The sequence below is a fragment of the Durio zibethinus genome, chromosome 6 (assembly GCF_047325235.1).
Source record: "Durio zibethinus cultivar Kanyao isolate XHJ-2024 chromosome 6, ASM4732523v1, whole genome shotgun sequence".
Lineage (NCBI taxonomy): Eukaryota > Viridiplantae > Streptophyta > Magnoliopsida > Malvales > Malvaceae > Durio > Durio zibethinus.
Window position 1 is genome coordinate 4,238,075 of NC_143167.1, and position 26,507 is coordinate 4,264,581.

At 26.1% G+C, this 26,507-nt stretch overlaps 4 protein-coding genes across 5 annotated transcripts; 2 read left to right on the forward strand and 2 right to left on the reverse strand.

Moving 5' to 3' along the window:
* Positions 1-216: 216 nt before the first annotated feature.
* Positions 217-2,073, reverse strand: LOC111285293 (SAGA-associated factor 11-like). The gene is made up of 4 exons (XM_022874657.2): positions 1,940-2,073; positions 1,291-1,414; positions 820-1,131; positions 217-634 (listed from the first exon to the last, which is right to left on the reverse strand). Exons 2-4 carry the CDS (start codon positions 1,318-1,320, stop codon positions 458-460), a joined length of 519 nt encoding a protein of 172 aa, XP_022730392.1. The 5' UTR covers positions 1,321-1,414; positions 1,940-2,073; the 3' UTR covers positions 217-457.
* A 1,530-nt stretch (positions 2,074-3,603) lies between these two features.
* LOC149518363 (uncharacterized) lies at positions 3,604-4,327 on the forward strand. The gene has a single exon (XM_089761890.1). The coding sequence runs from the start codon at positions 3,742-3,744 to the stop codon at positions 4,123-4,125; it is 384 nt and encodes a 127-aa protein (XP_089618016.1). The 5' UTR covers positions 3,604-3,741; the 3' UTR covers positions 4,126-4,327.
* Positions 4,328-4,748: 421 nt separating this feature from the next.
* FOLK (Phosphatidate cytidylyltransferase family protein) lies at positions 4,749-8,057 on the reverse strand. Of its 2 annotated transcripts, none has more exons than XM_022875806.2 (6): positions 7,568-8,057; positions 6,265-6,332; positions 6,055-6,186; positions 5,563-5,678; positions 5,258-5,372; positions 4,749-5,155 (listed from the first exon to the last, which is right to left on the reverse strand). In XM_022875806.2, exons 1-6 carry the CDS (start codon positions 7,901-7,903, stop codon positions 4,978-4,980), a joined length of 945 nt encoding a protein of 314 aa, XP_022731541.2. In that variant the 5' UTR covers positions 7,904-8,057; the 3' UTR covers positions 4,749-4,977. The 2 variants fall into 2 exon arrangements, with proteins under 2 accessions (XP_022731541.2, XP_089618015.1); XM_089761889.1 differs by lacking the exon at positions 7,568-8,057 and adding an exon at positions 7,254-7,472.
* Positions 8,058-24,074: 16,017 nt separating this feature from the next.
* On the forward strand, positions 24,075-25,257 carry LOC149518364 (uncharacterized). The gene is made up of 4 exons (XM_089763322.1): positions 24,075-24,097; positions 24,292-24,382; positions 24,613-24,739; positions 24,830-25,257. The coding sequence occupies exons 1-4, from the start codon at positions 24,075-24,077 to the stop codon at positions 25,072-25,074; spliced, it is 486 nt and encodes a 161-aa protein (XP_089619448.1). The 3' UTR covers positions 25,075-25,257.
* Positions 25,258-26,507: the final 1,250 nt, after the last annotated feature.

Genomic DNA, 26,507 nt, shown 5'->3' on the forward strand with positions numbered 1-26,507 from the left:
ATGACGCCTCTCCTTAAGAGATGTAATCAAATAAAGGGACAAGCCAGAAGGCCAGAACCAACCTGCAATCTCAACCCCCCCCCCCCCCCCCCCCCCCATCATTTCTCAACTTCTTCCACCAGATTTCTTCCTTTCTTTCCCCTTTTTGCATTTGATAGAAGTTTAACACATGACCAAGAAAGTGAAAGACAGAAGGAACATAACATACAGTTCAAATGAATTGGAAAGCTTCTGTAAATTCGATATTTCTTCTTAAATGTTGCCTCCGATTTTCCATCAAGTATGAACTACCTCTATCTCAAATTAATGGCCCAGTTCACCTAAACAATGTTAAATATTCCCAACAAATTCTGAAACAGATGAGGAGAAAGGTTGGAATTTGATTTAACTAGTTGCATTACACAGGTTGCTCACACTGAAATCTATGACATGTTAACTGCATTTGCTCAAGTTTGTTTCATGGCTCCTCATATGTGCCATTTGAATATTCCTCACCTACAGGTGTTCCATTTGATAACCGATTTGTGCTGGTGGAATTTGAATATGGAGAATATGTGGAAACAGGGCTGCCTCGTGAATATCGGTTTTGTGCAGCAGTGCTGCTCCTAGTAACCTTGCGACGAGCCTTTCTACCCTGTAGCAGAATGTACAAGGAGTTTTATCATTTATAAGGTATGACATTTCAGGAAATAGCACATCAATGACAACTGCAGTAACTCAGCCACCATTAGAGTTTGTCATCAAGGATGCGACCAGAATATTATACTATATTAAAATAAGAAAAATATATAGCATAGGGTATTTAGGGATGACAATTACCTTTCCCATGCAGTTCTCCAAGTGAGGAGCAAACCTCCCAGCCACAATTGATTTCCCACAGTTCATGCATTCAAATATTTCACTGGCAACAGAAGGGTGTGTCCGTCCAAATATATCCACCACATACTTGTTATTTGTTTCTCCACTGTTACTAGGATCGGCTACCCTTGCTCGAGCTTGTGCTGACAACCTCAATTCTTTTTCCTCTTCCTCCAAGTTATGATCAAGGCCCAACTTTGCTATCCGGTGACACTCGGATGCAACATCAACAATTATAGAATCCAGGAGATCCCCCAAAAAATGAGATGAAAGCTGCAAAGACAATCCATCCAAACAAAAGAATTACATTGAATTATCAGTAAAGCATCCCTCAAAAAATGAACTGTGACATGAATAGGCGACTACTTAAGGATTGATTCTTCAGTTTTTCGTTTAAAAGAGGTAAAAGGTCAACTGAGTGAACAGAGTTACCTGAGTATTATCTTCATTTGGTCCAGACATGAATGAGTTATAAAGAAATAATTTTAGCTCTGAATAATAGCTCACAATTCAAGCTTCAATTAGAGCCGGAAGAACCAACCGATTACACTGCAACCTGATATAATATATGAATTAAAGATAGAACAAAGTGATTAAATTTCATCAAATAAAAAAAAAAAGCATATCCAAATGTACTAAATAAACTGCTATTATTAACAATAAACTCACATAAACACAAATTCGCGAAAAGGAAAATAAATTTTTAATTATGAGTAAAGCGAATCATCAATTTGGAAAAATGATAATCAAACTTAATAGATCATCGGCAATCATTTTGATCATAAAATGTTAAATTCAACAAATTTAGTCGGCAAATATTTTTTTTATCACAACTTCAAATTCCCTAAGCTCCGTAAATGCAGATTTAATTCGAAATATTCAAATATCTTCAGCTAAATTTTACTAAATAATTACTTAATTATATAAATCGATTAGCAATTTAGGGTCGCCAAATTTAATCTTCGTCAATCAACAGAGCAAAAATCACATTAATTCACAGATTAATATATTTCCGCTTCGATTGTTAAAAATAAAAACAGATCTCCCCTTCAGATTTGAGAGAAAGAGAGAGAATGCTTACGTGTTGTAAATCGATTCTACTCTAGAGAAAAACGCTTTGTTTTCCTTCACGACTGGAGTCTCCCCAGCGACGGAGGAGAGAGGTTAGAATCCAGTGTATCTCTTTACATTGGGGCATATAAGTAATAGCGGTTAAGATGGAATTCGATTTGATTATTTTAAATAATGTATATTATTGTAAATTTTTAAAATTTAATCTAGATTTTTTCTTAATCGATCATAGTTGAATTAAATTTTATCAATTTAATTTCATTCATTTATTTTTAAATTTTAATTTTTTAGTATTTTTACCTATTATTTTATAAAATTTTAATTTATTTAAATAAAATTATATAAAAAATAATTATTTTTATTTTATAAAAAATTAATATATATAAAAATTAATAAAAATATATAATTTAATTTTTTTAATTTTTTATATTTTCATTCGAAATTTAATTGAAATTTAATATATATTTATTTAATATCTAATTTTAATTCTAATAAAATAAAAAAAATTAATTCTAAATATAATAATTTTAAATCGAATTTTATTTTTTATTTTATTTTTTTCTCAGCCGGGCTAATCCTCGTGGAGAAAATTAGTGTGGCATACTAAAATTTGCAATCACAATTGTCAATCTCAAGAGATTGTACGGCCCAACTTGGATAAGGTGGAGGTGGGCCGAATGAAGAAAGAGATTGTCTATTTGGTGGGCTAATGGCCCACCGACTCCTACTGTTCATTTGCAAGGCTGGTCATAGATGACAATGACCCGTTAGCCACCAAATCTTCATAAAATCTATTTTTTTAATAATTGGTGTGATTGTATCATATAAAATATTATATTTATATTATATTTTATATAATAAATATTTATTATAATTCGTGTCAATATAAAAATAATTTTTTAATTTTATTAAATTTATTTATATTTTTTAAAAATTTTAAATCTTATTATTATCATATATTTTATTGATATCATTTTTATATCATATCATTATATCATATGTTAAATTATCAATACGATTTATTTCTTTTTCGTAAAAATTTCCTTGCTTTCTAAGAAAAGAAAAACTTATTATAATCAATAATTTAAATTAATACTTTTCCGTCATGTCACATACTAAAATTCTCTCTCTAATTTGAAAGTGTTAAAGAAATTTATGCATGTGGTGAAGCATACACAATACAAACAACACAATTAGGAGGAAGAAGAAATTTGAACATGATTTCTTTTTTCAAATTCCAGTGTGATTAATACCATTTTTTGTTATTTCTTTTACCTTTAGTTAAGTTATTTGTTATATTTTAACAATGAAAAGCATGTACTAATAATTAAATTAAATACTCTTATGCAATTAAACATGAAGATTTAAGATATTGTATAAGAAAAAATAATTGATGTATTGTTAGTGAAATTTTAACTTTACAAATGGTATTTAAAAAGTAAAATATATCTATTTTTTAATTATTTTTTTTATTATTTTCATTTACCCTTAATACTTACTTCATCGTCATGCTATTAGACTTGTTATACAATATAACATATTATTTTTCAAAAGGTTTTTTGAGCAAACTATTGTTTCTAAATTCGTATAATTTGAGCTCCAAATTATTGAGGTAAATGAGACTAAGGAACCGATGAAAAAAAAAGCCATCATCACAACTCACAAAGTCAGGGCTTGTGTTTATATCAGTCATTCCTGCTCCAAAAATTGGCAGCAAAAAAGAAGACAAAGGAATAATAGTAGGTTATCTGGTTCATATTATGCAATTAGTCATATGTTTCATACGATGAAGGAAGATATAAAAACAAGGAGATGGAAAGGCTCGACTCAAGCAAGCTTTCGATTTCACCATCAATGGAGCCTTCAAGTTCGCAACCACCAACAGAGCTTTTCCTGTCGAACGACAGGCACTTTGCTTTGCATGGCGAAATTTGGTTACTTGTTGTCATCCTTCTTTTTGCTCTCTTCTTTGCATACATCCTTTTTCTTCCTCGCCTTAGAGGCTGTAGAAGGCCAGAGTCAGAAGCTTCAGGCTCTGATAATATTCCACGGCGGAGGAACTGTCCTTTAATGTCTTTGAGGAAGCGGAGGAGAACCGATGAGGATGAAGCAGAGGCAGAAGCAGAAGCAGAAGCGGAAGCGGAAGCGGAGGAACAACAATATGCAAGTCGAATCAATGAGAAATTTCCTTTGTAGAAAGTGTTTGCTATTGTTTCCAAGTGTTGTTTTAGATTGAAAGGATTGCTGCTAACTTGTGGCCGTGAGTTTCTCCTTGTTATTTTATTCTGTCGGTCCTAGAAAACCAGAGATGGATCAATCTCAATTCTCACCTTGCTTTGTAAAATTGTGTAATCCTCAAATGGTGTTTCTATAATTGGAGATATAGCAATATTTTTCAGTTTTAATTCTCAGTTTTAAGAACTATATATCGTCAGTTGTTTCTTAATAATTGAACTGGCCAATGAGGATTAGACCAATTGCTTCCTCTTCCCTTTGTCATTTTCTAATGGTGAAGGGCGGTGGATGTGATCGATGGACAAGGGGACAACGTATTAGTTTTGAATGTTTACAAATGGGAATAATTTGATGCAACATTGTGTAAATACATGCTACCATCTCATACATGGAGATGGAGGGTAATTAAGGCTGTGTCACCAGTCATCATCTCACAGCACTAGGCACCATTCAATGCCATTCATGTTGACTTGTCGGTTGTGCACAGGGACATTGGTTTAACACCAAGCCTAATTGGGCAAATTTTTACACTTAATTCTAATGCCAATCACCGCTTTGAAAAGGATGTTTACCACAAATTTAGATAACGAAAACAGGACATTAATGGATAAGAAATGAAGCCTCAAATGTTGCCATTAAAATACAGATTTTTGTTTGCCAGTCATCAGTGGAATCATCATTGTCAGAATTTCAAGAACTATATTTTACAGTAAATCACAACTTTTTTTTTTATAGTAAATTGGCCCCGAATAAACCATCCTCCTAAAACTAGCTTCTGCCATCCGTAGCATACAGGTTACGGTGATTCCTGAATCAGAAAACCAGAGTACCGACCAATATTGATGTTAATGCAACTGTGAGGTTGTCATCAAGCTCAGTACTAATCGGAAGTGACTCTACCAGGGCTGAGGCAAGAGACACAACCAAGAAACCCAAAACAATCTCCCAACTCTCTTGAATATATCCAAAGTAGGAAAAATAATACATGTACCTGTTACAACATTGCTTAGCATATATTATTCTGCTACATCATGTTGAGGCTTAACCAGAAAAGAATAAACAGGGGAAAAGAGAAAATCCAGACAAGACTTACCCAACAGAGGTAAAAAAACCAGCGGTTGCCATTGCAACACTACCAGCTATGGACTTGTTCCTATTGTAAGGAAGTTTCTGTCGACCAAATCGCCTTCCCACAACATCTGCCAAACCTGAAACAGATAAAGATGGTAAAGTTTCCACATGTCAGGCACTTTGATGAAAAGCGCTGTAGAAATTCGAAACAAATTAGCCCATTCAGTGTTTGTAAGAAGTACTTGAAATGTTCATCTAGAGCAGCTTTAACTCCAGCTAAATCAGTACCGCAGAAAAGAAAAAATAAATGACTCAGTTAACTGTTACCATCCCCAGCACAAAGGTTACATATTGCAGCAATTGCGATAGGTGAAGTCCTCCAGTAGACCGCACAAGCCAAAGTAATTGTTGTAGCATAATAAAGTGGTCCTTTAAGAAGTTCCCTGATGTAGAGACTAAGTTAATGACAAATTGAAGAAATCATAAAAAATTGATAACTAAGAAACAATTCAAAAAGGGAAAGTAACACATTATTCTACCCTTTTCCATGCCCTTCCTTGTTTCAAGACCACTCATGCGATATCTAGAATGGTATACAACTCCATTTTCAGATTGCTTGATCAAATAAGAGGAACTTATTGAGATACTTTACATAAACAATGTGATGGATTTAACTTGGCTGATTAAGTAAGTTGAAGTGCCAAACTGATCTCCTAATGTGAAGCAAACATCGACAAAGAGAAAGCTACTAGCAACTAGAAATATTCCTGATATTTGTATCATAGAAATCAAAAACTATGTTTTCATCTTCATTCTAACCTGTAGTCTCCATATCTGCTCATTGACTTCACGGTGGCTTCATCTTTCCATATTCCAGAACCTATAAGAAGCATTCGTATAATATTGACGCCAGGAGTAATAGCTGCTAAAATTGCTCCCCGATATCCAGAACTGTAATGGTAAGTATTAGCTATTTGATTAGGCAATATATGGTAAAACAATATAAAGCTGCCTCAGTAAGGAGACTACCTGAATAATGGCCAGCAAAGCATGAAAACTAGCCCAATACTTATATGCACAAGCTTCCGATTCAGTTTCTGAACAAGAAAAGAAAGAAGTTATGAAAACTTTACAATAGAACAAAGTTCTGTTAAGAAAAAGCAGTTTTATGTTATGCCTCTTTCTAACAGACCGGTTTACTTAGGAACAAACTGTTTACTAGTAACATCATAGCATCGTTTCTAGACAGATATTAACAGACACGAATTCTTTACTCAGTGTCTCATTTATCATTTATATTGAATGCAAGATCAGTCATAAAGCAGTAATCTTATCCCCTGAAACAATGAAAATCTTAATAAATAAAACATTGCCATCCAGAAATCAATACGAATGAAAAGTTGACTAATTTGAAATAGTTCATACAAATTGTAACTCCAAAAGTACACAGATAACTGAAGTATACGATCCTAATCCTCAACTTCAGTATCATTTCATCTGTTTTTCCACCAGAAATGAATAGCAAGATTTGTTAAATCCATTCCAAAATTATTAGGTTTATCCAGCACTCTTTTAGAAGCAAGAAAAACATTTCCATTACACAGAGCAAAGAAATAGGCAACTGAGCTAAGATGAGAATTTAAAAATTAGCTTCTAGCTCTCATTTCCGATAACAAACAAGATAAAAATGCAATTATAGGAAGCTATTTTCCTAAGGATTGAGCCCATAGGGACGACCAGTACTTGTACAATTAATTGGTACATGGTCAAACTCTCACTACCCAAGTAATATTTCAAAGGGTTTGATTAATATTTGATCACAGAAAAGGAAAAAGGAAAAAAAAAAAAAAAAAGAAGCTACTACTAATGGCAATAACGCCGTGTTTGGGAGCATCAATTTAAAAATTAGAATCGGAATCAGATGGAAATGGAATTTATCCAAATCCAAAAATCTCGACTTTGATGATGCAACCAAAAGAATGCATCTTTAGGCGATAAAAGCAAAGCGGCTAACTGACCTGATCAAGGCCTCGTTTGGCAGTCACTTGCCAGAGTAAAAGAAATGCGAATATAGAGCCGCAGCAAACCACGGCGGCAAACAAGTCAGAAACCACCGGATTTTTAGCTAACATTATTAACCACCACTAATAACTCCCTCAACTTCTTAGCTAAAATGAAGATCTCTCTCCAATAACATAACAAAATAAAAAACTCGTAAGCTGCCAAACATATTTGCTTCTTAGCTGGACAGCATTATCCACGTCAACATTTGACGACAAAACCGAGGAAACCAATCAACGAAGAAAATGGAAATACGTGTTGGAGTTTTGACCTGGTCAAAGAGGCGACGTTTGGCGGTCTCCTCCCAGACACGGAGGACAGAAAGAGCGACGGAGCCGGAAAATAAGGTGGCGCAAATGTCGGAAATTACCGGATTTTGAGGAAATATCATGGCGGCAGAAGGAGGCCTCGGATTCCGGCGGAGTTTTCGGGGGTTTGTTAATCGAAAAGTGAAACGGTTAGTAAAATTGTTGCAGTTTGTGGCGGAGAAGGCGAGAGAAAATGAAGAGAAAGCAGGTGAAACATGAATGTCAAAGATGAAAGAGCTAAGCTTAGGAGCAAGCTTGAGAATTGTTGAAGGGAAGAAAGGAACAGCTACAACAGCCATTTGAAGATTATTATTATTTTCAGGTAAAGTTAAAATTTGACTAAAATATTTTTTTTGCTTTCATCTTTGACATTGGTGGTTTTCAGTTTTGAGCGTGGCAAGGCTAGTGGACCAGAACCCTACCGAGTTTCTTTTTTTTTGAGCAAAAACTGTCATTTGCTAGTGTTAGCATCGCGTCTGGTTTGAATTGAGTTTTGCTTGCTCTAAATTTAATCCGATATTATATGTTATTAAATTTAAATCTAATTTTACTCAAATTTTTTTTATATTCGAATTTGATTTCAACTCAATATTATATAAATTATATTCGATTCGATTCGAAATTAATAAAATATTATTTTTTAAATATAAATATTTAAAAATATCATTATATAAATATACATAAATAAAAAATTAAATAATTAATTAAAAAATAATTTTTTATATAATATCGGATCGAGTTGGGTTAAGTTTACTTAAAATTCAAATCCGATCTGACCCCGATTATTTTTTAATCTTACTTGACCCGACCCGAAATTTGAATTAAAAAAAAAAACCGACATCATAAGATCGAATCAAATCGAAATTCATCGAGAACGGATTGAATTACCGACCCTACATTTGCTTATAATATAAAATCTATAAAATTGAAAATGATATATATATATAATTTTTAGTATGATTATATATAATATTAAAATTTAATTTAATTGATTTATATAATATTTTTTAAAAAATATTATTTGATAAATTTAAATTTTTAATTTTAATAATTTTAATTTTTCTATTATCATATTATGACTTTTTTGTATAAAAAACTATAAATGTCATAATTATTTTTTATGAGAATTTATATAATATATTCATATATAGATTAGTCGTGAATTTATAAATTTAGATTAGATGAACATTTATAAAAAAAAAAATTTAATTGAGAAAGTTATGGATAAATGTCATAGATATGCCACTTAAACATTAGTTTAGATGACACGAAATCTGGGACAACTCCTAGAAGCTATGGACCTTAGATGCGCATAATATGTTTTTTCCAAATGAATATTTAGATAGGGATCGAGGAAATTAAAAATGGATTTAAAATTTAAAAAAAAAGTCACAAATTATTTTAACGCGACAAAGGCACAGAACATATTTACATCAATCAAAAACAACAAACAGAATGTTCGCACGTTTTACGAGGATCTAATATCCTATTATGACATATAATTTTTTATAAATTATATACAACATATACTATATTACAATATATATATAGATATTTGATAAAATTTATTAAATAAATATTTATATGGATAACTCTTTTAGATAACCCATATATAGATTTTAAAAAATATAATTTTTTTACTTATAAATTATATAATGTTAAATTTATTCAAATATCAAAATTATTCAAATTATAATTATAAATCAAATCAATTTAGATGTATGTTATTTAAAATTAACAATTTGAAACATATATAATCAAAATCAATTTTCTAATAATTCATATATATAATTTAAATATATATCTTTTTATCTTTTAAAATTAATTAAATAAATAAAAATATTTAAAAATTAATAGTTATCCAAAATTAATTTTCTAATAATTTTATGTTATTTATCAAATAAATAGAAATATTTAAAAATTATTAGTTATCTAAAATTAATTTTTTTATAATTTAGATATATATAATTTAAATATTTATTTTTTATTTTTTAAAATTAATTTTTAATAATTTAAATATATATCTTTTTAAATTTAAAAATATTAAATTTAGTTTCATCTTAGTAGATTTCAAAATAATCTTTAATTATTCAAAAAGACCAAATTTAATCCGTTGATAATTATATATATTTATATATATTTTTAAAAATAACTCATTCTTTAACATAAATTTTATTTGGTGTTTAGTTTTTCACTTTTATTTGCACATTTTTTTTTAATATTACAAAGTGTAAGTTATATAAATATTTTTAAGTGTTTACGGTATCTTTAACTTTGATTCTTTTTTTTTTTTTTTTGGTAAGTGTTTATGGTAAGTAATTTGATTTTAACTTTTATTCTTTCTTTTTATATATTTTAAAATTTTGATTTTTTTTTCTTTTGTAGGTATTTACGGTAGGTCATTTTTTTTTAATTTTAATTCAGTTTTATATATTCCAAAGTGCAGAATTATAATAATATTTATTTTTATATCTTTTGGTACTGTACGTAGACATTTTATTTTTACCTTTGAACTTTTCATTTAATCAGGTAATTTTTTTCTTTTAATTCAGTTTTAACTTTTACTTTTTTTACAATTATTTTAAATCTATTTATAACCCACTTATGATAATGTATTTTTTATTGTGATCTAAAAACAAACAAAAATTAATTATTAAGAAAAATCCACCAAATAAAGTTTCATGAACACATTGTTTAGACCACATACATGCCTAAAGTTTTCAATAAGATACAATCTTATTTTTTGGTACTACACTTGCACTAAAGGATAATTTCTAATTTTATAGTATTTATCAACTAAATAAAAATATTTAAAAATTATTAGTTATTCAAAATTAATTTTTTTAATAATTTACATATATATCTATATTCTATAATATATATCTTTTTATCCAATAAAATTAATTTTCTAATAATTTTATGGTATTTATCAAATAAATAAAAGTACTTCAAAATTATTAGTTATCCAAAATTATTTTTTCTTAATAATTTAGATATATATAATTTAAATATATATCTTTTTTATCTTTTAAAATTAATTGTTTTAATAATTCAGATATCTATCTTTTTCAATTTAAAAGTATCAAATTTAGTTGTCTTAATAAATTTTATAATAATCTTTTATTATTCAAAAAGACAAAATTTAATAACTTGATAATTTATATAACATATATCTTTTAAAAATAAGTTATTTTTTAACATTAATTTTATTTGATATTTAGTTCTTCACCTTTATTTGCATCCATTTTCGTCATATATTACAAAGTGTAAGTTATATAAATATTTTTTTTTCTTTTGTATGTGTTTATGATTGGTCATTTATCTTTAACTTTGAATTTTTTTTATATGTTATAAAGTACAAAGTTATAGTAACAATTATTCTTATTTTTTTAAAATATGATTCGTAGACTTTTTATCTTTACTTTCAACTTTTCACTCAATCAGCTCAATTCAACTTTAACTTTTACTCTTTTTTTTTTCTCAATCTTTACAAATCTGTTTAATTGTAATGCACCTATGGTAATTTTTTATATTTATTATGATATACAAACAAATAAGAAAAAAAATTTCAATAAGTTTGTTTAGTATTAGAGACAGGCAGACCACTTTCTACTTGCTAGAACACAAATTAAATCTATGAAAAAATGATTTCAATAATGATTGGAAAATAATTAAAACAATGCTAAAAATAACTAAGATATTCAACCTTTCAATTTCAATTCTCTCTCTTGAGTTAGAGTTAGAGTTGTTGTTTTATTCTTACAATTTTGATATTATCATTCATTGTAATGTGGAAGGTTTGGCTTCTGCAATATGGTTTATGTTGTCATTAAGTGATATATATACATACATACATATATATATATGTATGATTTTATGCTATTCTTCTTATTGTATTACATTACGTTTTTTTATATAATTGAATTTTTATCTTATCACAATAAATTCACTTTATTTGTTTTTAAATTTGGATAAATATAAATATAAAATATATATTATTGTAGATAAAAATTATGTAAAGTGAAGATATGTCATTTTCTTCTTATTTAAATTTTTTTATGACAAGTTAGTCAAATATATAGATTTTATGTGTTATAAATTTTAAAATTTTGAATATATTTTTTAAAAAAATATTAACTTATATGCATAATAAATTATTTTGTACATCGCATGGGTCACAATCTAATTTTGTATTAACTAACATACTATAACCATGATGAACATATAAACTACAAAAATTAGCAATCTTGTAGCTTAGAAAACATAATAATCTTACCTAGTTCCATCTACTACTTTGTTTACCTTAAAGATTGTTTGATAATTATTTTTGCTGCTTACTTTTTGTCTCCAAAAAATAAAAACAAAATGAGTATTGAGATAAAAAAAAAACTAATTTTTTTATTTTTTTATTTTTTAGCACCAAAAAAATAAGAAGTATTTTTTTCAACAACTTATATATTGAACAAAAATATTAGAATTTGGTGTATGTGATTTTGAATGTATACTCTAACATATATATAAGTCTACATAAATTCAAGATATTTGTACCTTATAAGTAATTTGATGAGATGTTAAACTTGTCACTTAATGACTGGATTCTCTCTCACTGTCTGGATTGCCAATAATCTTTCAAATCTTGGTCAGGTCAATAACAAAAAAAAAAAAAAGTTTCAACAAATGTTTTTGTAGGCATAGATATAGAAAAATAATAGGTTTGAACAAATTATACCAAAGCAAAGTAGTTGATATCATGCTTAATGAAATGCTTTAAAAACATCAATCATTTGAAAAGAAAAATATACATATAGTATGAAAACATAATATATTAATCTGGATGAAGCTTTTTTGTATATTAAGTTTCAAGATCACGAAAACTTTCATTTTTATTCATACATAGATAAATCTCAAACAAATATGAAGATATTAGAATTTGGTGTATGTGATTTTGAATGCATATTTTAACACATATATAAGTTTTATAAATGATTTGATGAGATGTTAAACTTTTCACTTAATGACTGGATTCTCTCTCACTGTCTGGATTGCCAACAATCTTTCAAATTTTGGTCAAATCAATAAAAAAAATAAAAAAAAACCTTTCAATAGTTGTTTTTGTATGCATAGATATAGAAAAATAATAGGTTTGAACAAATTATACCAAAGCAAGGTAGTTGATATCATGCTTGATGAAATGCCTTAAAAACATCAATTGTTTGAAAGGAAAAAGATACATATAGTATGAAAACATAACATATTAATCTAGATGAAGTTCTTTTGTATATTAAGTTTTAAGATGATGAAAACTTTCATTTTTATTCAAAGATATATAAATTTCAAACAAAATGTGTGCTAAACTCAACAAAATAGTTAACATTGTTTACTCTTGTCAATTATCAATATATTCATGATGCAAAACTTATAAACATAGAATCATATAGTATAAAAGACCTCCAATAGGTATTTTGACAAACATCGTTAACCCATAAAAAATCAATAGACAAAGAGTAACCAAAATCGATAAAGAGCATCTAAAATTTTATACCTTGCATTCTCAATTTGATATAAATATAAGAATATATGAAATTTTATACTACTTTTGGTGAAGAGTTTGTAAAAATTAAAATAACACAATATAAAATTTTAGTTTAATATAAAATAATATAAAATTTTGTTAGAAACTTGAGTTTGTAATTCATCAAGTAAGCACGTTGAGATGGAAGACCTGAGAATAATTATTAACATCAATCTTTTTGCCATCTCACAATCATATCAATTGTAAACTTTACAAAATACTTAAAACTCTAATAAATAGATGAAAAGAAAACAATCAACAATTAGCCACAATTTGGAAGCCAAATATTCAAGTATTAACATGGTAGGTATTGGTGTAGAAAAGCTTGGATCATTCCTCATTATCTCTATCATGGATAAAATAAATTTCAAATGAAGAAATAATTTTGGATTAAAAACTAGTGAATATATGACTATATACTATGCAGATTTAATAAACTAAACAAAGCAATTCAATAAGCAAAATCAAACACATGACCGTGTTAATCCTTTTGAGTGTTCGATTTTGAATTGTATATGAATGGTTCAATGATAGCAAAAAATCCACTTAATTTTACTATGGTAGAATCTGGTCGAATTTTTTATAGAAATATTTTATTCAAGGCTTTTTTTCCCTATTTAGCTTACAACTTTAATAAGACAATAATTGATCCAAGACTTGATAGTGATATTTTAAATCATCTCAATTCTAATAATGTAAATTCTAAAACTTGATAGTAAGCTAACAACTTTTACATTCAACAAAATTATATTTTGTAAAATGAAATTCAATTGTTATTCATCATTCAATTCATAATTTGCTATTTTTCCAAAAAATGAATAAATAACTTTAAGTTGTATATCATACACATTTCAATGTCTCCATCACCATCTTGGTTGAAGAAATGAGCATGTTGTTGAAACACAAATATGTTACAATGCTTGTGGTAACATGTGCCTATTCCTATTTTTTACATCAGCTATAACCATGGCTCAAGCTAAGTCTAAAGAAACATAAACGAATAGGTTTTGTCAAAAATAGGAAACAAATTGAAAGAATAGAAAGTAATTGAAATATAAAAATGATTTTTTGTTGTTTTCTCATTTTGTTTACATCTTTCACCTTTTTTGGATGTTTAGGTTGGTAAACTATTGATTTAAATACTACACTATAGGTTTTTATTTTTAAATTATTAATGTAGTGTCAAAATATCAATATTAGATAACATTTTTTACTTTTTTTTTTAATTTATAAAAAGATTAAAAAGATAATAAGTTAGCTTTAAAAATTTTCCATTAATAAACTTGAAAAGTATATGTAATAACTATATCATCAAGTGTTTGCAAAATAATTGAAATGGAAAAACAACCATTTGAGTCAGATTTGAAATGTTGAAGGTATATAAGTTATTTTGATACTTTTGACTTTATGTTTTAGCCCTCACCATGATGTATATAATCATGAGATTGTTTGATAGACATTAGATTATATAATTTTACAACACTTAAGATTTTTAATGACAATTTTCTTGTGACCATGAGAAATTTTGTCACAAATATCATTTTTTTTTTGTAACAAAATCTTTTTATGACACTATTATAATAAGTAATTGTGATGTATTGTTATTTGATCATTAACATATTAGTAATTGTGACGATTTAAACTTTTTCACAATTAAATTGTTACTATAAGTGTGTTTTTATGACATAAAATTATTTGTCACTATAAAATATTATAGATAAAGTGCACAAATTGACGGCAAGTGATTTTTAGCGAGAAGTAATATACTAGTGATGATGTGTATAAAGTGGTCACTACTATTAGATATTATTGTGATGAAAAATAATATGTCACGTAATACATTACTTTTTGTTTCAAAAATTTTGTTACCATTTAACATAACATATTACTATCGACTATATGTCATCACAATTACAAAATTTATTAGTGAGAATTGAAATTATCTTTGTTGAAAATATTATAATGACTAGAAAATTATTTATCACATTTTATATTGACAAATTTAAGAAATTAATTTTTTATTGCAATAACAATTTGTGTATTATTAAATAGTTTCATTTGGTCACAATTTTCATACATGGCATTGTTTATTTTAATTTTTTTAAAGTAAATTCTTTAATAGAACTGCTAATTTTATGAATGATTTGCATTTTCATATGACATTGACATTATTCATTTTGTGACTTACCACTTTAGATTTGAAAAGGCAAGAAGAAATGCAAATATTCCCGAAGAGATTATCAATTAAATCAAGTATATATCTTTAAATTAATTAAATGGTTGATTGATTAATCAAATTAGTTTGATTTAATTGATTTATTTTGTTGCTATGATCATTGTGGTCAAGTTAAGTGAAAGATCTCCAAATCACCAAATGTGATCATTGTAGAAAATTTATTTATGGTATACTAATTTCATTTCATGTTGAAATTATAATATTTTATCTTAATAGGAGTCTAATAAAAAATAAATTCATTAATTGATGGTAGTGTTCATAATTATTATTAATAATAATAAATTAATAATCCATAAATGTTTAAAAATAATAAAAATTAAGTATCATCATGTTAATATATAAAATTTAAAAAAACAAATTCAAAGTCAAATGAGAGTTATAGAGATTTTTAATATTAACAAATATCATTATTCAATATCTAATGCAATGATAATTTTAAATATAAAAACAAAGGATAAAATATAAAAATAATATTTGATTAATACATATAAACCCTTATTCAAACTAGTTTCTTAGCATTTTTTTTTTAAACAAATAGGTGATAATATTAATATTGTATTTAATTTTCTATTTAATAAAGATTTAAATTACTATTTGAAATAAAACTAATTATGAAAAGTATTAAATTTAAAATATTCCAAAAAATTATGACGATATATTTTTAAAAAACTAATATAGATAAGAATGTTTTAATTTTCACAAACTCCATGTTAAATATCATGAAACAAAAAATAATAGATTACTTGACAATTGACTACACCATTTAAAGATGGAAAAAAATGTAAGTAGTGTTAGAACCCTAGCCATTTAATCTTGTTGCCTAAAAATTGAGAGGAAGAGAAATTTTTAATTAGGCAGCAATATTTTGCTTTTATTGATTAACACAATAAATAAAAAGACAAACAATATAAAATGAAATAAACTCTAGTTGTCAAGTTTGATATAAGGATCTCACATGCACTTCTTTATTTTGAGATATTTTTTTTTTATTTAAAAGGATCTCTTATGATTAAAATATTCATATTTTAGGTTTATTTTAATTTAGACAATTGTTTATTTTTTTAGAGAATTATAGTTTATGATTTTTTATGGTTTAAAAAATGAATTTTTTAATCATTAAATAATTGAAGTAAAGGTAGGTATGTGTGTTCATTTTGTTGCAAGTGATGAATTTAAGGCATCAAGTAAGAATTTAAAGTATTTGTCCTATGTTTATGTTTTTTTTTTTTTTTTGGCATTGTAGAAACACTTAACACACCCCTATTCATGTTTGACTTTAAGAAGTAAAAAAGAATACTATTGCAATGCTTATTCTGGTAAGGCGTAGGATTGAAATTATAAAACTCAAAAGGCTTGAGGGAAAAGAATAAAAGTTTATTAGCAATGCAAACACTAAAATATAACAAATTTTAAACTAAAAAAAGAGCTGATAGAGTGCAATTTTTTGAACAAAAAAAGTTTTTCGTACAAAAAAAAAGCCTTAAATGGTTTTTCAATAATTTTTTGAACAAAAAAAGCCTTTCAGTTTTTTGAACCAAAAAAGTTTATTAACAGTGTAATTTTTCATCCCTATTAATAATAGCAAAACCCTAAGTTTTGTGTTCATGTTGCTTCAGTATTTTGGATTATTTATATAGAAATAGTTTCTATTTGTTCTTTACTTATTTGGTTTTATAAATAATAAATTTACCTTTGATGTTCTTGTTTATAATTAACTCATTTTTTTATACCCTTGCTTTTTTTATTTATCTCAAATAAATTAAATTTAAAATTATTGAGGGATATTGTAGAACTTTTGAATTTTATGAATTATAATTATGATTATGTATTCTAATTGAAATATTAACTAGTTTTCAGGAACAAAATGGTTAATATTTTACAACGCAAGTTTTTGGCAAATTCAAGTGACGCACAATATGATACTCTCTATACTATAGATAAGTCTTAAGTTGCCCATGTGCCTAATCAATTACTTAATACTCTACTTGAGAATTCAAATACCGAAATAAGTTTAGAAGGATAAGTTGTTGCTTCCATAGGTTATGTGATTTCGAAAAATATATAAAACAATGTTTTAAGAAGGTTTAGTGATAAAAATGACTATATATGAAGTTATATGTTTTTCAATTGCAATTTTTTTTTCAATAAGGAATGAAACCTCTAATAAAAGAGGAATAGGACCAGTCGAAAATACAAAACTGGCAAAAAAAAAAAGTTAAAAGTAATAATCTTAATATTCAATTTCATCTTCCATACTATAAGGTATGTGGTAAGGATGTCAACATTTTCAAGGCAAAAATAACAAATTGCATTCGACAAAATGCACCTCTTCAAGTCACTAGTTGAAAAAAAAATTCACAAAATAATATTAAGACAATGCGGATCTTCTTAAAGGTATGTTACGTATACATACATTTAAATTTTTTGTTTTTTTATGAATACAAAATTTAGTATGATAAAATGTTTGTTGGTTCATATAGGTAAATAAATTTAAATGAGTTTCATATAGTTTTTTTATTATGTTTTCAATGTTATATTATTCTAAATTTTTTATTTAAATTATATAATAAGTTTACTTTCTCAAATGATGTATATCCCTATGTGATGAAACAAGTGCAAGCTCAATACAAGAATCATTATTACCATTTGTACCAAAGCTATCTCAAGAGCAATAATTATCTAATTGGTATGGATCTAAATGATTGATAACGGCTAACTGCTAATAAATTGATTGCAAATAAATTTAAGGTAATTTTTTTATTCAATAAATTTAATCATATTTTGTTATTTATGTTATAAAAATACTTTTTTTACCATAACGTAAGCTCAAAGTGAACGAAACATAGCTAATAGGGAAAATCAATAGATAGAATCCATTGTTGGAACAAAGTCAATTGTTCAAAAAGCATATGAGATGGTAAAATGAAGTTTAATGTATAATAAAAAGTTAAATTCATGCTTATTTTAGATCTTTTTTTATTAATTATGCTTAAACTAGGTTATTTATTTTTTAAAACTTTATAAAGATAAATATTAAGAAGAATGACCAGATACTGTGACACTTTGGTAGGTAATATGAATGAGACCTAATGAAACTTGGCCTATTCCAAACGGAGAAGAAACAATGGTATAGAAATTATTTAAAATTTTGTTTGTGATTTAATACTAAATTTGTTAATTTAAAAATTTTTAATTATTATTCATATCATGTAGAACAAATTTCAGTGAGAGGGTGAGAAAAATCAAGAGAAGATTTCATCTGCACCAATACCACTAGTGGAGCATTTTGCACTTGTTTTAGGAACAAAGTCAAATTACTCACATGATGTAGGTGTTGGAAGGATTATATCTACCTCACAAGAAAAAAGTCATATTATTGTAAAAGTTGAGATTACGAAGAAACTTGTAAAAAAAGAGGTTGAAAGGCTTATTGAAATCACAAAAAAAAAAAAAAAAGGCCAACATCCAACTTCAAAAAAATATGCAAGCTCATGTAAAGAACTTATGGCTCGAGATAGAGCTATTGAGAAACAAATTATGGAATTGAAACAAATGAGAGATGTATATGCACAGTTAGCAGAAGAATGATTAATTTTTAATTTTTTATCTGATACATCTACATCAAATTCTCCAAGTATGGTTTTATTGATAATTGCATTTTGGATATTACTTTTGAGATTAGATTTAGGAAATTTAAAACATGATATATATTTTGATATTTTATTTATAATTATTGTTACATTTTTTTATTTTTAAAATAGACGAGGTCACCACATTTTTATGTCACCATAATCATATTTTATTTTGAAACAACTTCTTAATGATTATTATTTTGTAATTATAAATGTAATTTTTTGTGGCAATTTATTTTTTATAGTCACTAATAATAGTCTTTTTATAAATTGACATATTTTGTTGTAACAATAATAATTTATTAGTGATAATAATTATTGTAAGAAATAATTTTAATATTTTTGACATTATTCATTCGACACTATTTCAATGAACACTAGTAAAGAAAATTTTGTCACTAATAAAAATAGCATAAGTGACTATAGTTTTGTAATTATTGCTGTACTTTTAAAGTCAAGAGTATCATCACAAGAAAACTATGTTATTAGAACAACTTTTTTCGTCACTATTTTAATTTTTTTAAAGTCAAAAAAATTATCACAATAAAATGAGTTATTGTGATAACTTATTTTAATCACATATTATAATACTTTTAATGTCAAAATTTGTGTCACAAAAAAAGTTGTTGTAGTGACTTAATAAATATCATCACTAATACAATAGTGATGAAATTATTTGTGACAACAAATGACGACTATAAAATTGGTCACTATAAATTTTATTGACTAAATTTTATATTTTTAATGACAATTTTTTTCTCCACTAAAAATACTATTTCTTGTAATGTATATTAACTCACCTTCTCCTATAAATAAGACTTTATAATCAAAGATATAGGTCGATTTTCATTCGCCAAAGTTTAAGTACATTAAAATTTTGCTTAGATGAAAAAAAAATCTATTATACCTTATTTCAATTTCAACATATTAAGTTTTTAATTAGCACTCCACTAAGATTGACTTGCTAAAACCCAAAAGTAGCCAAATAAATTAAAAAATACGTTACAAATAACATTTAACTACAAAAATAAACCTCTACATCAAACATACTTCAGTAAATATTTGATTAAAAGTTCTTACGTAGTTTAGTGAAAGAAAAATTTTATACTTATTTAATTAATTGAGAAACCATGAAACTTCTTGTAACATCAAAAAACAAAATATAAATTTAATTAAAGAAATAAAAAAGTAGCTCCATATTAAAGAAAAATAAAAATAAATAAATAACCGAAATAAGTCATTCAGTATAAAATCCTTTTCCCTTTCTTTCTTTTTCTTTCTTCTTCCATATATGTTTTAGCATGTCGGATAATTTTTTAACATCAATAATGTAATTATCATTTAATACAAAACTCTCTTCTTCTTTTATCTTTTTCAACATTTTTTTTATCAGTGCCAAACAATTTTCTAACATCATATGCCTAATAATGTAGCCAACCAAAGTTTGGTCTCTTTTTTTTTTCTTTTATTCTTTTTGTTTTCTCTTCTTTCTCTACTTGTTTTACCATAATAGTATCCAACAATGAACAAAAAAAAAAAATGCAAAAAAAGACACCAAAACCTTAAAAATTTAAAACGGTAAATACAAAAATTTTACTTACCTTAAATATTTGAAATATTTTAAAAAAATTTATCTTAAACTCATCTCAATACTTGAAAAATTAAAAACAAAAGAAAAAAAAATTGAAAGTGTTAAACATATAAAGAGAGAGAGAGAGAGAGAGAAAAGATATATGAAAATTTAATATGTAAAAAAAAAGCCCCAAATAGCCTAAATCTAATAACAATTATAACAATTTTTTTGCCAAAAGTTTTTTTCCCAAAAACATTTCAAAATTTAAAAGAAAAAAAAAAGAAATTGCAATTAAAATTAAAAAAATCATAATTAAAAAAAGAACATTTTGGTTCAATTGGCAACATATTTGGCAATTTCATAATCTTAAATGACCTTCTCTCACTTCCCTTTCTCTTCGATCTTTCTACCTTCTCATCTTTCTTACCTATCCTTTTCCCTTCAATCTTCTCAATTCATCCATGTTTTTAAGTTTTTCAAACATTGATAAAAATGGAGAGTAACCAAAGAGCAAAGAGAAAAAAATTAAAGAAAATTGAAAAAAATTTTTACCAACGCTTCTAAACTTTTATGTTTATCTTTATAATTTTTTTTAATGAAAACCATCAATATCGAACATCATTTTTTTTTTACTTTAAAAGCTAAAAAAATTTTAAAGTGTCATAGATACCAATCTCCAAAATGGATGAAAAAATTAAAAATTTGGATAATTAATCATAAATATTTATAAGTTAATACTACGATATAAAATAATTAATGAAATAAAATCATTTATATGCAAAATTAGTAAAAAGAGAAATTAAAGTTGTCTTAATCACATGGAATATAATGATGTAAATTTTAGCAACAAATATATATAATTAATTGACACTAAATGTACATAAATAAAAATTTTAAACCTTATATTTATTAATAAATATGAAAATATAAGTTTAATTACAAAAAATTATTTTCAATAATATTTATAAATGAATTTAATAATGAATAATTGTGCATATATTTCAAAATTAAAAGTATAAGTTTTACTACTGTTCACATAATTTAAGATTATTGAACATATATTTTATTTTCTTGGTGCATTGCACATATATTTTATTTGTACATACATATGATAATTACATGTAATTATCATTCAATACCATTGAATATTAGGATCATAAATGTAAATTTAATTTCATCTTTACTAATTTAATAGGTCATCATTTCTTGTTTATTTTATTAATTATTTCTTACTTTGACATCAAATAATAATAATAATTTTTATTAAACAATTATTTAAAAAAAATTTCCTTCAAATTAAGTTTAATAAAACAAAGAAGAATTGTAAAATTTATTATACGAATGGATATTTTAAGGTAATTATATGTATATATATTTATTTTTTATTAAATGTACATATAATATATTTTTCTATACATATAATAATTTTATATCTAATTAAAAATTACGATACAAAGTAATTAAATTTTTTATTAATTTAAAAAATTAAAACTTTCTAATTAATTATTGTTGTCATAACACTAAGTAATAAATAATGTTATCTTAATGCCTCATTTGTAATTTTTGTAGAAGAGGTACCTAATTGCGTCATGATGACTTTTTATGTTTAAAAAAAAAAAAGAAAAACGAAAGAAAAGAAATTAAAGAGACTATATGCTGCTGACACGTGGATGCTTGAAGAGAAAGTCAACAATCGGTCAAAATTAATAAAATTAAAAGTATCAATCGTCAGAAAGGCTCATCAAAGTTATAGAGTTGCTTTGCATTTAATTCAACTTAAATGTGCATTTCTTTACATACAAAAAAGAGTTTTTTTAAATAAAAAAATTTTTTTTTTCACCTCTTCTTGAAAACAATTTATTGCGTTTTTTAAAATAATTATATAAAAAAATTAATTTGACAACAACAAAATAACATTAATAATTCTAATTTGAACCATTTTAAGTAAAATAGTTGAGTTTTGATGAATTCAAATTAATATATATATATATATAAGGCAATAAACAAAGAAATAAAGGGGTTAATTTTTAATGTGCCCTAATTGATATATTGAAAAAAAAAGTTTTTTTTAGTAACTAGTTAAGCATGTGTAGTATTTAGCTTTAATCCAAAAACATATATGAGTATAGATAACTATTGTAGTTAGTTTGATTGATCTCATTGTCTGCCAATTAATCTAGCTAGCTAATTTGTATGGGAGAATATATATATTTTGCTAAACCGATCACCATCACCATAATTAACTATAATTTGATTAATCAAACTAGTGTTAAGTAAATAAACCACATTTAAAAATAAGGTGATCGTTTTAGTTATCACATTTGACAAACTAGTTGGCATCCTGGTGTTAGCATAATAATTTCCAATGCTTATACAAATTAATTACATAAATCTTTTTTTTTTTTTTACTATGACACACACACACACACACACACATATATATATATATGGATATATTTTTTCTGGTTCCAAATATGAAAAGATGACATGGTTTATCCAGGTAAAAAAAATTGTTCAATTTCTAAATGTACAAGTTATATATTTGGAGCCTCTTATTGAGTTTTAATTTTTAACTTATAAGGTAACAACAAAGAAGGAAAAAATTACAGCTTAGATACCAAATTATTACCTTGGCAAATTAAAGTGCAAAGACTAATTCGCCCTCCAAAATATTATATTTCTCAATAAATCTTGGACATTTTGGGTATATTGGAGACTTAACCATATATGAAAACCAAAGCAATCCCTGTATTGCACCGTGTATGAACATTTTCCAACAAACTTACCATAGGATTGGTTGGCAGCCCTAGTTTATAAAAGGATAAAATGTGTCATAGGTTTTTGTACTATTCAATTTTTAAAAATTTAGTCCTTCTAATATTATTTTTAAGAAATTTAGTTCCTAAATTATTATATTTTAAAGAATTTAGTCCCTGTGCATTATTAATGATTGAATTGAAATCCTTAAAAAATAATATTATAAGGACTAAATTACTCTAAATAATATTAAAGGGATTAAATTTTTAAAAATCAAAGAATATAGGGACCTAGGGCACATTTTCACCTTTATAAAAAGGAAAGGTTAATGTTCAGGCTTGCCCTATTCACCCCATTCCTTTCTTTAATTAAGTTTGACTAGGTCGTCTTCACTTTTGTTTAACTCATTCCAGTCATTTCTTCTCTTTGAAGAGGTAAGTTATCTGTAGGGCAAGCCTCAAACTCTAAAAATGTTATAATTTGATTAACTAAGTTTGATTTTTGTAGGTGATAAACTATTGTTGTAATGGAGGGAATTAATAATGGAGATGTTAATCAAGACGCACTCAATGCTACATTGTCAATGTCACTATCCAACGAAGGTGGCAATGCTAACCAAGTGATAGCTTCTCTTCAGATTAATCAATCAATCGCTGAGAATCTGGTTCCTCATTATCAAGGGCAAAACGTTGGTAGCAGCATGGACCCTAAGAAGCTCAAAAGGTGAAAAACATATCTGTATGATCAGGGTATTCTTTCATTTTTCTAATTAGAGAAAATTTCTAATGTTTGGAAATTTTTTAAAAATCAATCCATAGTCTTATCCACTTAAAAATTTTTAGATATGTTTCTTAAAAAGGTTTGATGAAAGTATTTTTGATAAATCTAAAATTTTTTCCGCCATATTTTTCGATTAGGGTTGCTGCAAGTCGTGAATATTCACAAAGGTATCGACTCAAACAGCTGCAACGTATTGCACAACTCGAAGCAGGAGTAAGAGCTATCCAGGTAAAAGGAAAAATCATGCATATGTATATTTGTTTTATGTTGTGTTTATGAGTTTTGATATAGAAAATTCAAATAAAGAATTAGATATTTTGTTGTGAGGTTAATGTCTAATATGGATGTGAAAGTAAAAGAGTCTATAAAAAAAACCACTAAAAAGATAGTATATCTTATCGTGTTGAGTTAATTACCAAAAAAAAAAAAAATCTGACAATATCTTTATATGCAAATAGGCTGAAGTGGCGGTAACCATTCCCAGGATCAAGTATGCTGATACTCAGAACTCATTATTGCGAGCGGAGAATGGTTCCATGAAGCAAAAGCTGTCTGCACTCTCTGGTCAGCATATGTTGAAAGAAGGTTTTACCCATCTCTCTATCTATTTCTTTCTTTTTGATGAGCGTGAAAAATGAGAAAAAAAAAACTGATGTTGGAATAACATTTCTTCAGCTGAATATCATGAGCTAAAGAAGGAGAGGGATGCGTTGAAGCAAACGTCTTTGCTATATCAAGCAACATATGCAGAAACCGTCCAACCAAAGCTCTACAGCTACCCGCTGTTGAATGTTGCCACGGATCAACCAGGATTCAATCAGTTTATGAATGCAACAGGGGTGCCAAAGATGCCTAATCAAAACTCTGGGAACCAGTTTGGATATGATATCAACAACGGAGATAACCGTAAACCGATGTAAACTTCATGTCCCAGCTTCTGCAGACACCAAGAGGATCTCCCTGTTTCAATCTTTATTTTATCCTGCTTGTTATTCTAGATTGCTAGGTTTGTTTCTTCAGTTTAATTTTCATGGACTTTTCAGTCCTTTTTATGTATTTTGTCGGCCTTAAGTTGGAACCCCAATCTAATAAAAGGACGAAATAATTTGGATGCCTCCAATCCAATCACTACTTATTTTTGTATTAGGTGATTAAACTTAAGGAGTTAGAAACCCATTACAATTTTATAATAAGATAGGATTGGTAAATTTAGTTGTGATTGAAAAAATTAAGAAGGATTTCATCAACAACAATTTGTATGAATTGAGTTAAAAATTACTCCGTTTTGATTTTTTTTTAAAAAATTCAGATATTGCATAAAAAATTAATAAAATCTTAAGATGAACATTCAAATTAATTATTAAGAGAGACTAATATAATCTGAATGGAAGTGTTGATATTCAAAGATGGAGAGCTGGAGAAGAGAAGTATATATATATATATATATATATATATATATATATATATATATTACATCTCTACTGTTGCAATGACACCAAAATTGGCTAATTATGAATCAAAGGTTGGCTAGTGGGTGCATATATGTGTTTCCATTCCCATGTTTAAATGTCCTTTCTCTATTTGTTCCTGATATCCATCTCAAGCTTATAACCAAATTAATGCCCTATATTGGTGACATATAGATTGACAGTATGATCATAATCAATTAGATCCTGTATATAATATATATATATATATGTATATATACACATAAAGTACTAACAGACAAATAGTTAAATAAAAGATCTTATCTACAACATAAATTTATAATAATATTTTAATTGATCATTAAAATAATTATTTAAATTTATAATGATATTTTAACTAACCGTTAAAACATTTACTTTTATATATCAATCACTATAATTGCTATTTTGATTGATCGTTAAAAGTTATTATTTTTATTTATCATCAACACTATAAATTTATAATAATATTTTAATTAATCGTTAGAATAGTTATTTAAATTTATAATGATGTTTTATCTTATCGTTAAAAGAGTTAATTTTATTTTGATCGATCGTTGAAAGTTACTAGTTTTATTTATCATCTACAACATAAATTTATAATAATATTTTAGTTGACCGTTAAAACAATTATTTAAATTTATGATAATATTTTATCTGGTCGTTAAAACAGTTATTTTTATATATCAATCATTAAAATTGATATTTTGATAGATCGTTAAAAGTTATTATTTTTATTTATCATTAAAAATGACATTTCGATTGATCATTAAAATTAAAAATGATATTTTAATTGATCATTAAAAATTACTATTTTTATTTATAATTAGATATGACATTTCAATCTATCGTTAAAATTAAAAATAATATTTCAATCGATTGGTAAA